The sequence below is a fragment of the Aspergillus multicolor genome (genome assembly GCF_047715735.1).
Source record: "Aspergillus multicolor strain CBS 133.54 unplaced genomic scaffold BDW74scaffold_30, whole genome shotgun sequence".
In the NCBI taxonomy this organism is placed as follows: Eukaryota; Fungi; Ascomycota; class Eurotiomycetes; order Eurotiales; family Aspergillaceae; genus Aspergillus; species Aspergillus multicolor.
Window position 1 is genome coordinate 286384 of NW_027395981.1, and position 12585 is coordinate 298968.

General features: G+C 50.2%; 2 protein-coding genes across 2 annotated transcripts; both read right to left on the minus strand.

Annotated features, from left to right (window-relative positions):
* Positions 1–268: 268 nt before the first annotated feature.
* BDW74DRAFT_181802 (uncharacterized protein) lies at positions 269–5604 on the minus strand (the record flags this gene model as incomplete). Its single annotated transcript, XM_073730115.1, has 2 exons — positions 269–335; positions 419–5604. The coding sequence occupies 2 exons, from the start codon at positions 5602–5604 to the stop codon at positions 269–271; spliced, it is 5253 nt and encodes a 1750-aa protein (XP_073580239.1).
* Positions 5605–9293: 3689 nt separating this feature from the next.
* On the minus strand, positions 9294–11315 carry BDW74DRAFT_187709 (putative MFS transporter; the record flags this gene model as incomplete). Its single annotated transcript, XM_073731555.1, has 8 exons — positions 9294–9673; positions 9739–9943; positions 10013–10075; positions 10135–10477; positions 10540–10584; positions 10642–10859; positions 10932–11043; positions 11094–11315. The coding sequence occupies 8 exons, from the start codon at positions 11313–11315 to the stop codon at positions 9322–9324; spliced, it is 1560 nt and encodes a 519-aa protein (XP_073580240.1). The 3' UTR covers positions 9294–9321.
* Between the last annotated feature and the right edge of the window lie 1270 nt (positions 11316–12585).

Below are 12585 nucleotides of genomic sequence, written 5' to 3' on the forward strand. Positions count from 1 at the left end.
TAGGGTCCCCTAATGGCTCCTTCGACCAACGCTGCTTTTGGCGTCGCATTATCCCCACATTAAGCTACCTAATGGATGTGTACCAGAAGCTTGAAAGATAACTTACAAGTCTATGGCGGATTGTAGTAATTGAGATGAGATATTCCAAACAAATGCAGACTAAACACATAGAAAACACTCTAAATGAGAAAAGTTCCACCTTATTCTGTTCCCAGCCCCAAACCAGGCTTAACGGACTATTCCTAAAACGCCAAAGTAACCAAAAACATTAAATCATAAAGTCATCTCCATACATAGAATTCATAGACGACAAGACATTCAAGTGCCCGGTGCATCTAGAAACTGGTTAGCATTTCTAGCACCAACCCCCGCACTAATACATCCCCAATCAATCCTAATCCACTACATCAAATCACACCCTGACTCCATAAACTCGCGCACCATATCCTCAACAACATCTTGCAGATATTCTGCAATCTCTTCAGCCACGTCATCTTCAACAACAGCATCAGCATACTCGACCGTCCATCCCAGAACTCGTCCAGCGTGAATATTCACCGCGAAAACGAGATCATAGTCCCATGGGTTATTGAAGCCTTGTAACATCCACTTGACCTCACCGGATTTCGAAACGGTCTCAAGACTGTCAGAGCCGCTGTTGCGGATGTTCACGAGCGTGGAGTACTTCTGCAGCGATGTAGCTTTGCTGGGTAGGTCAAGGCTTGATCCGTCTTGCGTACTCTGGTATAGAGATTGTGAGGAACATTGCTCATGCACTTCTCGCGCAAGGTCGCGTACAGATATACCCTCATTAACGTGGGTTTCGCAAGTTGGAAGGCGAATGTACGGACCGACGGCGTTTTCGATGCCTGGGATCTCAGCGGAGCGGTCGGAGAGGACGTAGTCCAATGCGACCGTCTCGGTTGGATCAGCGGAGTCCGTTGAGTGTTTAGCCAGCACGGTGCTCCAGGCAGCCATGAAGAAACTGGAGATGGTGATTTCGTTGTTTTTGCACGCTTCGGGGACATTGATGGCGAGGTTGGCTGCGTCGAAAGGTAGAGTAACGACGCCGCCGGCGAGAGGTAGATCTTTCATCTTGTTTGAAGGTGTGGAAGATTGAATGAGGCAAACGTATTCCCAAAAAGGAGGGGAGTCAAGGGTGCCAGTGGTAAGTTTTCCCTCGTATGCGTCGGCGAAGTCTTGCATGACGATAGAGCGAGAGGCTGCATCGATGATGGTATGGCTGAACTCAAGGTTGCAAATAACCGAACCATCGTCCATCTCGCGAAGAACTATGCGGTGGGGTGGCAGAAGTCCATCGTCGCGAGAAATGGCGATGACGTTGGTTTTGTTGGTTTTCCTACGCATGATTGTAATGTCCGGCTTGACTTCTTTTAAGACAGCCGAGACAAATCGCTCCTCTTCGCCGCTGTACATGAACACCGTTCGTAGAGTGGAATGACGATGTACTACCTGGTTCCATGAGTGCGATAGACGGTCCATATCGATTGGGTCTGAAGACTCCGTGGCTTTCTCGATAGTCCATGTTCCTTCCACGCGGTAGAACCATGGTTCTTGGTATTGCCGGCTGAGCATATGCTGCTGAATCGTCGAAGGCGTGTATATTTCTTCAATATCCTGTTCCATGCAGACCCCGTTTGCCTCTAGCATCCCAGTGATATCCGCTGGGCATACAAGATGCGTTAATGGCGCAATCTGGTTAAGATTCAGATCCTGCTGAATAGCCGTGGAAAGCAACTCATGATAAGTTTTCATCAACCCTCCAACCCGGTCGTGATGCGCAATGCCTTGAGGGAAAGTAAGAGCAACAACTAACTCGGAACCCGGCATCTCAATCGTTGCTCCAAGATCAAACAGCGAGAAACGTTCACAGTCTGGATGGCCAATCTCGGATACACGAACATCCTCCGAGAACAACTCCTGATCATGAGCCCGCTGAACAACGCTGCCCGCATAGTTGAAGACGAACTCCATTTCGTTGTGGCGTGGGTCATCGCCGAACACCTTTTGCCCGTTCGATGAGAGGTATCGGCATGCCCAATATGGATGACCATTGGCCGGGACGGATTGACGACGTTCAGACGCTGCATTGATGGCAGTTGTGATGGTCGACAGGACTTCCTTTGGAAGATGAATTGGATATGCGGCGCTGAACCAGCCGACGGTCTGTGAGATGTCCAGTGAGCCGTGCCAGGGTTCCCGCCCATGCCCTTCGATAAAGAGTGTTGGGGTTTCGCGCTCAGTGAAGACTTGCTTGAAAGCAAGTGCAAATGCTGCCAAGAGTACATCCGTTGGGTGAAGGGTAGAGGAGGTGAACTTTTCCATCAGCTCTGTTGTTTGTAGAGAAGTAAGGCGAAACTCGAGCTGAGCCACCTCACTGTAAGTGTTGGAGAGTGTTTGAGATGTGGATTGCTGCCAGAAGCGAATATCGACCGGGCCTGGCGTAAATGGAAGGACAATCTCAGGAAGGAGGGACTCGGCATATTTTGCCTGCTCGCGACACCATTGCTGGAACGTAACTCCGGCATGGGGGAGATCAATTGAGGCGCCAATTTTTCCTCCCACCAGTGCTTCATGAAGATCCTTCAGAATAACTCGCCAGGAGACAAGATCAACGGCCAAATGATGCACGCAAAGGACAAGTGTTGGTTTTTCACTGTCCGATTGTAAATGTGCATGAAGAAGTATTCCTTCTTCGATGCTCATACGTTCGGTGCAGAAATCGCTGTGAGAGACGCTGGCCTCGATGTAGATTTGATAGAAAGATTCAGGTTTGATGTCTTGACCGAATGGAACTTGCTGCATCCATTCCCCCGTCTCTTTCTTAAACCGAGCAGCCAGCATCCGGTGTTGATAAATGACGTGGTTCAAAGCGAGACGCAGCATGTTTGGGTGGATTTTCTCCGTCAGCTCCAAGCGAACACGCTGCTGAAGGCTAAGGCTAGGATCAGAGATCTTGTCAAAATACATCTGTTGAACGGGCGATAGGGCAAACGGTTCGTCCTCGTCCTCAGCAACCTTAGTACATTTCGTAGATGGTGAAGTCGCGGTCGCCATCTGACCAATCTCCAACAGAGTGCGACCAGCAAGGAGCTCGCGGATATCAATAGCAAAACCAGCTTGATGCGCTAGGTGACGAGCCTTCATGGCCATGATGGAATCCCCGCCGTTACGGATAAAGGACTTGTCGAGGTAAAGGTTCTGCGATTCCAACTGAAGGACTTTGAGCCAGATTGTCACCACGGTGTCTGATGTATCCAAGATGGTTGTTCCAACACCCTTGCAATGAAAGATGCGTTCATAGACTTCCTTGTCAATTTGCTCAAGCCAGCCGCGAACCTGCTTGCGGTCCGCTTTGCCAGAGGTCATTTGCGGGAGATAAGGTAAAGACAGCCATTTCGAAGGGACCATGGCCGGCGTAAGAATGGTTGAGATGTGATTGAGAAGACGCGAGTGGTCATCTTCGCTCAATCCCTGAGCATTGTTGAACAGATCATCCGTAACATCGGAAGGAGAGTCCTTGAAACATAAAACAGCAACAAGCTTCTTCTCACACAATCCAGCCTTGGGATACTCAACAACAACACTCTCAACAAACTCGCACTGCAGAATCGCCATCTCAACCTCAGCGATATTGACCCGCTGGCCCCGGATCTTAACCTCGAGGTTCTTGCGGCCATGGTACGAGATCGTCCCAGATGCACCCATACTCGCAAGATCACCAGTCTTGTAAACCCGCTCGCCGCTCCGCAGCCTAACAAACGAGGACTCGGTCCGCTCAGGATCACGGAAGTACCCACGCGCAAGGATGCGTCCAGCGATAACCAGCTCGCCGACTCTATTGTCTTCAAGACGACGCTCAACATCATCAGGATCAACAATCCAGAGCTTTCCGCCGACGGCTTTTCCAAGGACATGACCGGTCCCCTTCAGCCCGGTACGATTGCTAATAACGCACGCAACGCTCGCCTCGGTCGGACCGTAGACATTAAAGAGTGTGACACGATCCGACCACTTATCATTAACATCTTCAGTCAAAACCTCTCCTCCAGTCTGAAGACTGCGGAGTGTCGGAACATCATCGGGATGAAGGGTGCGAGCCGAAGTCGGCGTGAGGAGCGCCGCCGTGACGCGGGCAGAGTTGATGAACGGCGCGATGGCGAACCGGTCGAGTTCGGAAGGAACGCAGACGCACCCGCCGTGGATTAAGGTCGTTAGGATCTCATCCACGCTGACGTCAAATGTGTGCGGGGCGTATTGCAGGACGCGCGAGTCCGGACCCAGCCCTAAGACCGCGCCCCGGGTAATTGCGCTCGTGCAGAGGGCGGCGTGCCCGATGACCACGCCTTTGGGTTTGCCTGTGCTGCCGGAGGTGAAGATCACGTAGGCGGCGTTGTCCGGGGTGGCGGTTGGGAGGGAGAATGGGAGAGTGGTTGTTTTGTCAGTAGTCAGGTCTGTTTCGTCGATCGCGAGGAGACGGGGACATCCCAAGCCATCCGCTTTCTCGAAAAGGGATGAAGTGGTGATAAGGGCGCAGGGCTCGATATCGGCAACAAGCTGCTTCAGCCGGTTCTCAGGATGACCAGGGTCAAGAGGAACAAAAGCAGCGCCAGACTTGAGCACTGCAAGGACAGCGACGGAGTAATACGCTGATTTGTTCATGAGAATGGCAACGCGTTGTTCACGGCGTGCTCCCAACTTCTTCAACTTCTCCGCCAAAATTGACGAAATATTCGACAGCTGGGCGTACGAAAGAGAACCATCATAGGCGCAGATGGCCTCTTCATCCGGTCGCGCAAGGGCTTGTTCCTCGATCAGATCATGAATGCAGCGGTCAACTTTGGGGCAGTCGGGTTGCTGTTCGGGCTGTCCGCTGAACAAATCAAGGTCCATTTCGGACGGGGGCGACGGGGGAGTTGTCGATGCAATCGCTTCAAGCGCTTCCTCGAGGTATTGTTCGAATATTGCTAGGATTTCTTCGGCTTGGGTGTGCGAAAGCGAGTCGCGCTTGTAGTAGAAATAGACGCGCCAACGGTCGGTGGTCCAGACGACTTTGAGGCGGACGGTGCTCTGCGAGAAAACATGAGCATCGCATTGAAATGGCGAGGGAGTTGAGACGAGTGAATTACTGACCTTGCAAATCAGAGAGATAGTATTCTCAGGGAGGCCAAAATCTAAGACCTGCTGGCCATCTCCGGCGTGATGGAGGGTGATTATAGAATGTCCGCTGGTCAACAGCGGGACAGCCAGTGTCTTCTGCGGACTGGAAGGAGGAGTAGCCAGCAAGCCCTTGTCGCCCGACGAGACTTGGACAACGGACACCGACTCGGTCGCGTAAACCTCGTCGAGGACAGGGGCATTGACTGATTTCGAGACGTGGCGGACGGTTTCGCGCCATGACTGTTGGACGAGGTCAAACTGGGTAAACTGGGTCAGCTGCAGGGAGGACTTCGATTGAGCATTGTCTCCAAGAGAAACAGGGGCCAAGGAGTTGAACCCTTGGCTTTCAGAGTTGCAGAGATCGAGCTGGGTATAGATATTGTGCTCTCCAGCACTGAGAGGCTGAGTAATAGGGAAAGCCATCACAGACGTATTACTGATGCAAAAGCCCAACAGTAGATGAACAGCTTGGCAGGGAATGATACAAGAATCTAAACACAGACAGCCCAGATCCAATGTGTGGGTAAACAGAAGATAAGATGGAGATAAATAAGAGTAATGATTGGGTAGATGTAGAGATAATGGTGGAGTTGCTGGGACGAAATTAAGGGCATAACTATATACAAGCATGGAGGAGTGCTGGAGAGAAAACTGCAGAGGGCCTAGACTGGCCTGTGAATGTCATCATATTCACTGCTGCAGTGAATACCTTCAGTTCCAAACTTATGCCATTCACTTGTTTGCTTATGAACAGGCAATTTGCTTTGCTGGACTCCCAATCACCCACTACCTCAACCTGATTTGCTTGACGTTGAGAGGGTTCGAGTACAATGTCATGGAGCGGCCTGCAGTGTGGCCATTATATAAGAATATCCTCTTCCGAGAGAACGACGAGGCTTGAATACCATTGTCAGCCAGATAAACAAAGTCAATGGAGGGGGCTGAAATTTCGGTTTTCATGAGTTGGCGATGGACTCTCTTGCGGAAGTCTGCTTGCCCTTCAGAATCAACCAGCTGTGGTCTTGAGAAACAGCCGGCAGGGTCATCTGGAGAGGTGTAACGATGATCTTTTTGTTCTATGGTGCTCTCAAAACTAGAGAGGAAAGGGGGAGGATACCTGGCCAGATGCTTGGCAAAACATATATAGGTATGTCTGTTCTCACAGTTCTTTCTCCGATCGGAGCTCCTCTGAGCATGAGATGCCTAGAAGATACCGGTAGACCATCATATAGACAAGAAGGGGCGGCACCAGTGGTCTTGCAAACATGGTTATCGCACTCTAATCAAGTAGGAAATTCTTGAGCCGCGAAGAACTTGCTGACAACTTGCTGAGTCCACGAAGAGAAATCTACATAGCTCATTGAGAACATGATAAAGACAGGAATGTTGCCTATTCCCGGGAAACTCTGAAGTAATGTGGAAGCCAGACTCCAGGAGGAAACTGCCAGTGGGATGACAGTGAAAGGATGAGATCACGTGCTTCTTTCATGGACATTCCCTTCCCCTGACTGTCCCATCTGCACCATTTCCAGAGCTTTCCCACCCATTATTCTATCTCAAGAGCAACCAAGCGACCAATCTCATCACACTACGGGTGTGTATTGCGGCATCGCAGCAAACAAGCGACCATGGCCCCCCAAATCACCAACTGGGACAGCCTCAGTTATGTATCCGAGGAGTGGGATCCCAAAACACGGCAATTCCTGTACACTTCTTTCCTGGTCATCGACGAGACCGACACACTCTATTACGGGCGCTTGAATGCCCTCAAAGCCAGTGTGGCCACGGCCAACTTCTGCAGGTGGGATGGAGCTCACCCAAGCTCCAGCCGCACTTCCTGCGAACGTCCACATTAAGCGCCCTGCACTGGACCTATACGAACCATTACGAAAACACAACCAGCTCCACCAGCTGCACGAAATGCTACTAGTAGAAGCCCAAGTGTTGGAAATGTTCTGCCCACATCGGTACCCGCACCCAAACATCATCCGCTATCACAGCTGCCGCGTGGTGCGAGGATACATCACCGGCCTCGTCATGGACAAGCACCCTCACAACTTGGAGACCTATCTCAAAGACATGGACGGGGATGAGAATGGGATTGGCAAGCCAGCGTTCATGGACGCGCTCGAGTCGGCTGCCCGACACTTGCATGCGCTTGGTTATGCCCGCAATGGCCGTACTCCAGCGAATATTCTAGTGGATGCGAACGGCATGCCTGTCCTGATTGATTTGGGTGGGTGCCAGCCGGTTGGTAGCAGGTTGAAATATATCCGCGGGACGAAGGGGTGGATTGATGGCGAGATCGAGGATTACACTACCTCGGATGAGCGCATGATCTCTCGGCGCTTGAGAAGATCAGGTCGTGGCTTGATGGATATGTAGAGCCTGAGGGCGACGTACCTACCTGAATGGACTCCATCCCTGACGGACTGGAAGACTCCCATCCAGGGGTACCTTATCAATGATATACCGGTTGCTTTTGATGATAGGATTCCTTGTCCACCCTGGCTGACGAAACAACCCTTCGTACTGTTCAGGTTGTCGATCAATGGCCACCGATGAATGGTCTCAATGACAGGCTCAGTGATTGGCGATATGACTACAAAGCATCAATAAGCCATCAAAAGACTAACCGACCAATCGTCATAGTCCTAGTGCGAGTGATGGCTCACTGGCTCACAAGTGCCCTTGTCCGGACAACCCCGGTCACCAGATAAAGCTCTCCTATACGACCTGTTGATGACTTCACAATGCCCCCTGAGCTCCTTGAGAACTCTATTATGAAAGGCCTTTTGTGACCATGTTCTTCACTCCACGATCTATTAACTTTCCCTTTCACCATTTCTGTCAATTCACTACGCTTAGCGAAGGTATATAAACCCCTTCTGGAGCTGCGGACCTCTTGAACTCTTCCATACTCTCCTCTACTCTCCTCCTCTAGAACGACCCTGCAATATACCATTCCCTCTTACCTCTATATACTCAATCCCGACCCTCCCTCACATCCTCTCAATATAAAGAAGATGGCAGGAACCTCTGCTGCAATGTGTCTTCTCCTCGTCTCGCAATACCCTCTCTGGTTCATCCTCTCTCTAGCACATCTGCGTCTCCTCTTGCAGATATACCTCTCCTCCACATAGAATGCTCTTCCTTTCCAAAGGGCATGATCTTGAAGCTCTGCGGACAACTCGCGATCGCTGCAGGTCCTTGCTCTTTGCGCTACGTCTCGGCACGTCCATTACCCCAGCCCAGCGAGTTCAAAGGCTGAGACCACTCTAGACCCTGCCCACCTACCTATCCTCATGACGAAGCGATGATTTATTGACGATGCACTCCTCCGGTCGAATATATACACCAGCGGCATTTCGGTCTTCCGTGGCCATCTCGCCGTGCGCCTTCTGGAGTTCTTATCCCGCCTTATACCCCTACGTGATTAGATTTTTCCAGCACTATACCCATTCTTGGCTGCTTTGCACCCATTAGCTCCAGTTTCTTCGCTGGCGTTCTGGGTTCGGTTGGCTGCTATCTTTATTCCTCGTTGTTTTTCTCCTGGTTTGTCTGTTATTTCGCCTATCTTCTCGGGCTTTCGCTCGGCAAGTCTTCGACTTCATATATACTATACGGTCATTATCCATGATATATCCGCGGCCTTGGAGACTTTAGTCTTCTGTTTCTGACCGGTGCATCTCGCGGTAGCTGCTTTGCTATAGTCGCTATTTACTGTCATCTATCCATCCTACTCATTAGATTTAATATACACCTTATGTCTTGACACTCTTCGTCTCGTAGAGTTCTACTAATTATCGATATAGTCGGGATTCAACTTATAGCCTTTGATTGATGGCTTCAGATATGGGCATGGTCTACAATCGCCAGCACCTCAGATTAAGTAGACCAACCTTGGAAGGAATCACGTCGTATATGTTTACTCGCGAGAAGCCAGGAAGTTCTTTTATGAGAACAGTCATCCCGTAAACCTTGGAACATAGTTTCATGAAGCTTTTCTTAAATGCCGGCGGTCTTGCATTATATCGCCTAGATGGCATCTCTGTTTCTCTAGCTCGCCTTAAGTAGCTTTCTCTGTGATAAACTTATTCAAGCACCTACCCCAGTAACAGGCGCCTTGCTTCCTCAAAATCAAGAATTATTCCCCGTAACAGCGCCCCAGATATACGCAACCCACCCACCAACAACAAGCATCAGCAGTGCCCCAAAGCAACAAGTCGAAATCACCCGATTCCGCTTTTCGCAGGTGACCAAGTGCCACTCCCTCAACCGCTCAATATGCGCCGCGCCAACCGTCATCCTCTTCTTCCTCGTCCACTGCAAAGGCATCAAGCTTTCGTTCACGAACGAGCCAACCAAGATAGCAATCCCGACTACAACTGCAGCCGCAGCGAGGAAGAGGTATACGCGTACAACACGGTCATAGGAATCGTTATCGGCGTCCTGCAAAGCGCCCGTTATGATGCGGACGATTATGTTCATCCTGTGCTCTCGTCAATACCGCGCCTCTTTTTTCTTAATAGTGGATGGATGGAAGGGAGTGCATACGCATTATTCATTGTAACCTTCAGCGCATAAGCCGAGCCAAAGACCGACTGGTGCCAGAGCGTTGTGCGGATACTATCTACTATGGACGTCGGGCCGAACGAGACGGCGATGGCGTAGATGCCGAAGGAGGCGGCGGTGCCGGCTTTTGTGTTTGCGAAGTTAACCAGCACCATTGAGAGGAATATTCCGAGGCCGCAGGTGCATACTGGCTATGATGTTAGAGTTTGGATTGAGAGGGTGGGAGTGAAGGGTACTAATAGGGTGGGAGACTCACGGACGCTTGCGCGGTTGCCTAGGACATCGATGAAGACGCCTAAGACGGGGACGAGGAAGAAACCTTCGACACATTAGCAATCCATCTCATCTCAACAATGCGAGCCATCAATAGATACGTACCAGCATACTGCGACAACGAACTATACCATCCGGCCTTGATAGAGTCAACATCAAACCTTTTCTCCGCCAGCTCAGTGGCATTCTGACTAAAGACCAGCGCGGTACTTGTTTGGAAGAGCGAAAACAGCAAAACAACCCAGAACATCCACGGCAGCTGGAAGATCTTATGCAGCTCGAATTTCTTGTTCTTCTCCGTTAGGACTTCCTTCGTTGCGCTGTCCTGCCGCCCGCTGTAGTGCTTGTTGCAGTAGCGCGTGAAGAAGTAGAAGATGGCCGTTGCAAAGTTGGTGAAGATGTTCATGAAGACCGAGGTCCAGAAAACCCAGGCAAAGTTGCCGGTGTTCTATTCTTTTCGTTAGTATGGCTAGATATGGAAGGATTGGATATCGATTGGGGGTAGCTTACCTTGGCGATGACATTTGCTGTTGATTTGCCGACGAAGCCTCCGATCTATATCTATTGTCAGCTTCCCACCGTCTAAGCCAAGGGCTATTATAAAGGTAGCACCTTTCCAATCGCCAACTCAAATCCCAGGGTCGACGCAAACCCATTACTGGGCGGGAACCACGACGAAAACATCTTATACTGCGCGACCTGGGTTGCAATATCGCCCAGCGCAAGAATGACCCGTCCACCTATCATGAAGTTGAAAGAGCGTACGGTTGTCGCGGCGGCGACGAGGATCGACCCGATTGTGTAGACGATGTTGCCGTAGACGATCATTTCTGCATGATGCCCGCTGTCAGTATCAAATGATGGATGGGATCGGTAAATAGGAATAGGACCATTGAACGTACCAGCGCCTCCAACTCGATCAGTCACAATCCCACTGATCAATAGCAGTACGGTCGCCATAAAGTCCTCGCTTGCTTCGAGGAGGGAGAATTGCGTGTTTGAGACGTGCATTTGCTGGCCGAGGTGGGTCAGTAGTGCGCTATTGCCAACCCTGAAAATCCTACCTTCTTGATAGTACTCTTCATTGCACCAGTAACTCCGGAACTCCAATGCGAGCCAAAGCTGATGCACGAGATGAGGAAGACGGCGAAGAGTTTCGCCAGTAGCGGGGGCGCACTCTTTCCGTCCGTACTCGTAGTAGAGGCATTGCTATTGGTATTTGCATCATGGAATGGCGTTGAGACGACGGGCTCTTTCGCCTCACTTGGCAGCTTCTCAGAGGCCATTATGTATGCTCAACAGATGCAAGAAAAGGTTAAATGGAGTGAGCCATTTACTAGGACGGACATTGCGCGTTAAATACTCCCACCAGAATAGAGAAAACTTGATCAGATAAGATGCCCGCTCCACTTAATCTGATGGACCCTTGGAGGGCGCCACTTTCGATTGGACATGCGTAACTGATTGATAAGATTTCGGCAGTTGTCCGAGACGGGAGGGTCTCAGAGCGCGTTCTGCACGAATAGCATCATCTCAACCAAATTCCACGCCTCCGATGACCGGTGCACTGGATCTTGGCGCTCGGAAGCTACAGCAGCGTCTAGCAAGTGGTCCGATACATTCTCGTGTCCTGGGAGCTCCTGTGGATCCTGGACCCGGACACACGTGGCCTGACATCTGTGTTCGTAAGGCTGAAGATGAGACAGACGGGTCCGCGGAGGTTTTGAGATGTTTTTGATGCGTTTGTCGGGATATAGAGGTCCGGTAACTGCCGAAGGCCCTGGACTTGTCGTTACGCATTCTCAATAATTGTATCTACCCGTCAAGGTAGTCACTTCGTACAGTGAGACGGACGGTTGTTGATAATGAAACAGGTCGGGTACGCAGTTCGATCATAGCAAGCCAGGCGGTTCTTGACTCGGTCAATCCACAGTAGATGAAGTTACGTTGCTTTTTATCGAAGTTCGAAGAACCTCCCGAGGTCAAGCAAACCGCCAAGAGCCTTTGCTCTGTTGCTTTTGTGATGGAATCTCGTGGCCTCGCCATATGCTTGCTACATATTTTGGACATAAAACAATGGAGAAAGATTGGCACTTTTAGTGTCGCGAACTTCCATCAAATCAATGGAGCAGAACGAATTGGCTAAAATAGTAAAGTTGATTTTAGAAATTTGGAGTACGATTTCATTGAGTTTCACAAGGACCCTGCCTTTTGGCACAAATATATATCGAAACCTAAACCATCCTTACCCGGGCTTGATGAGGAAATCTACCCCACCCCAGGCTTTACACAGTGCAGATCATCAGAGGACCAGATCTACTTATCTCAGAGAACAATCTGTTACTTTGTTCATAATATGCAGAAGCTGAGAAATCATATCGGCTGTAGACCTGCACCGAGGTCAGAGCGCAGATTGATAATACTAATCTTATAATCAGATTAGTGATCAATACAACCATGAAACCTCTTAACCAGATTAGTGATACCAAACAATCTTACTTGAGTATAATATGAATATATGCTCAATCGCCCTAGACATGGATCCATGCAACTTTT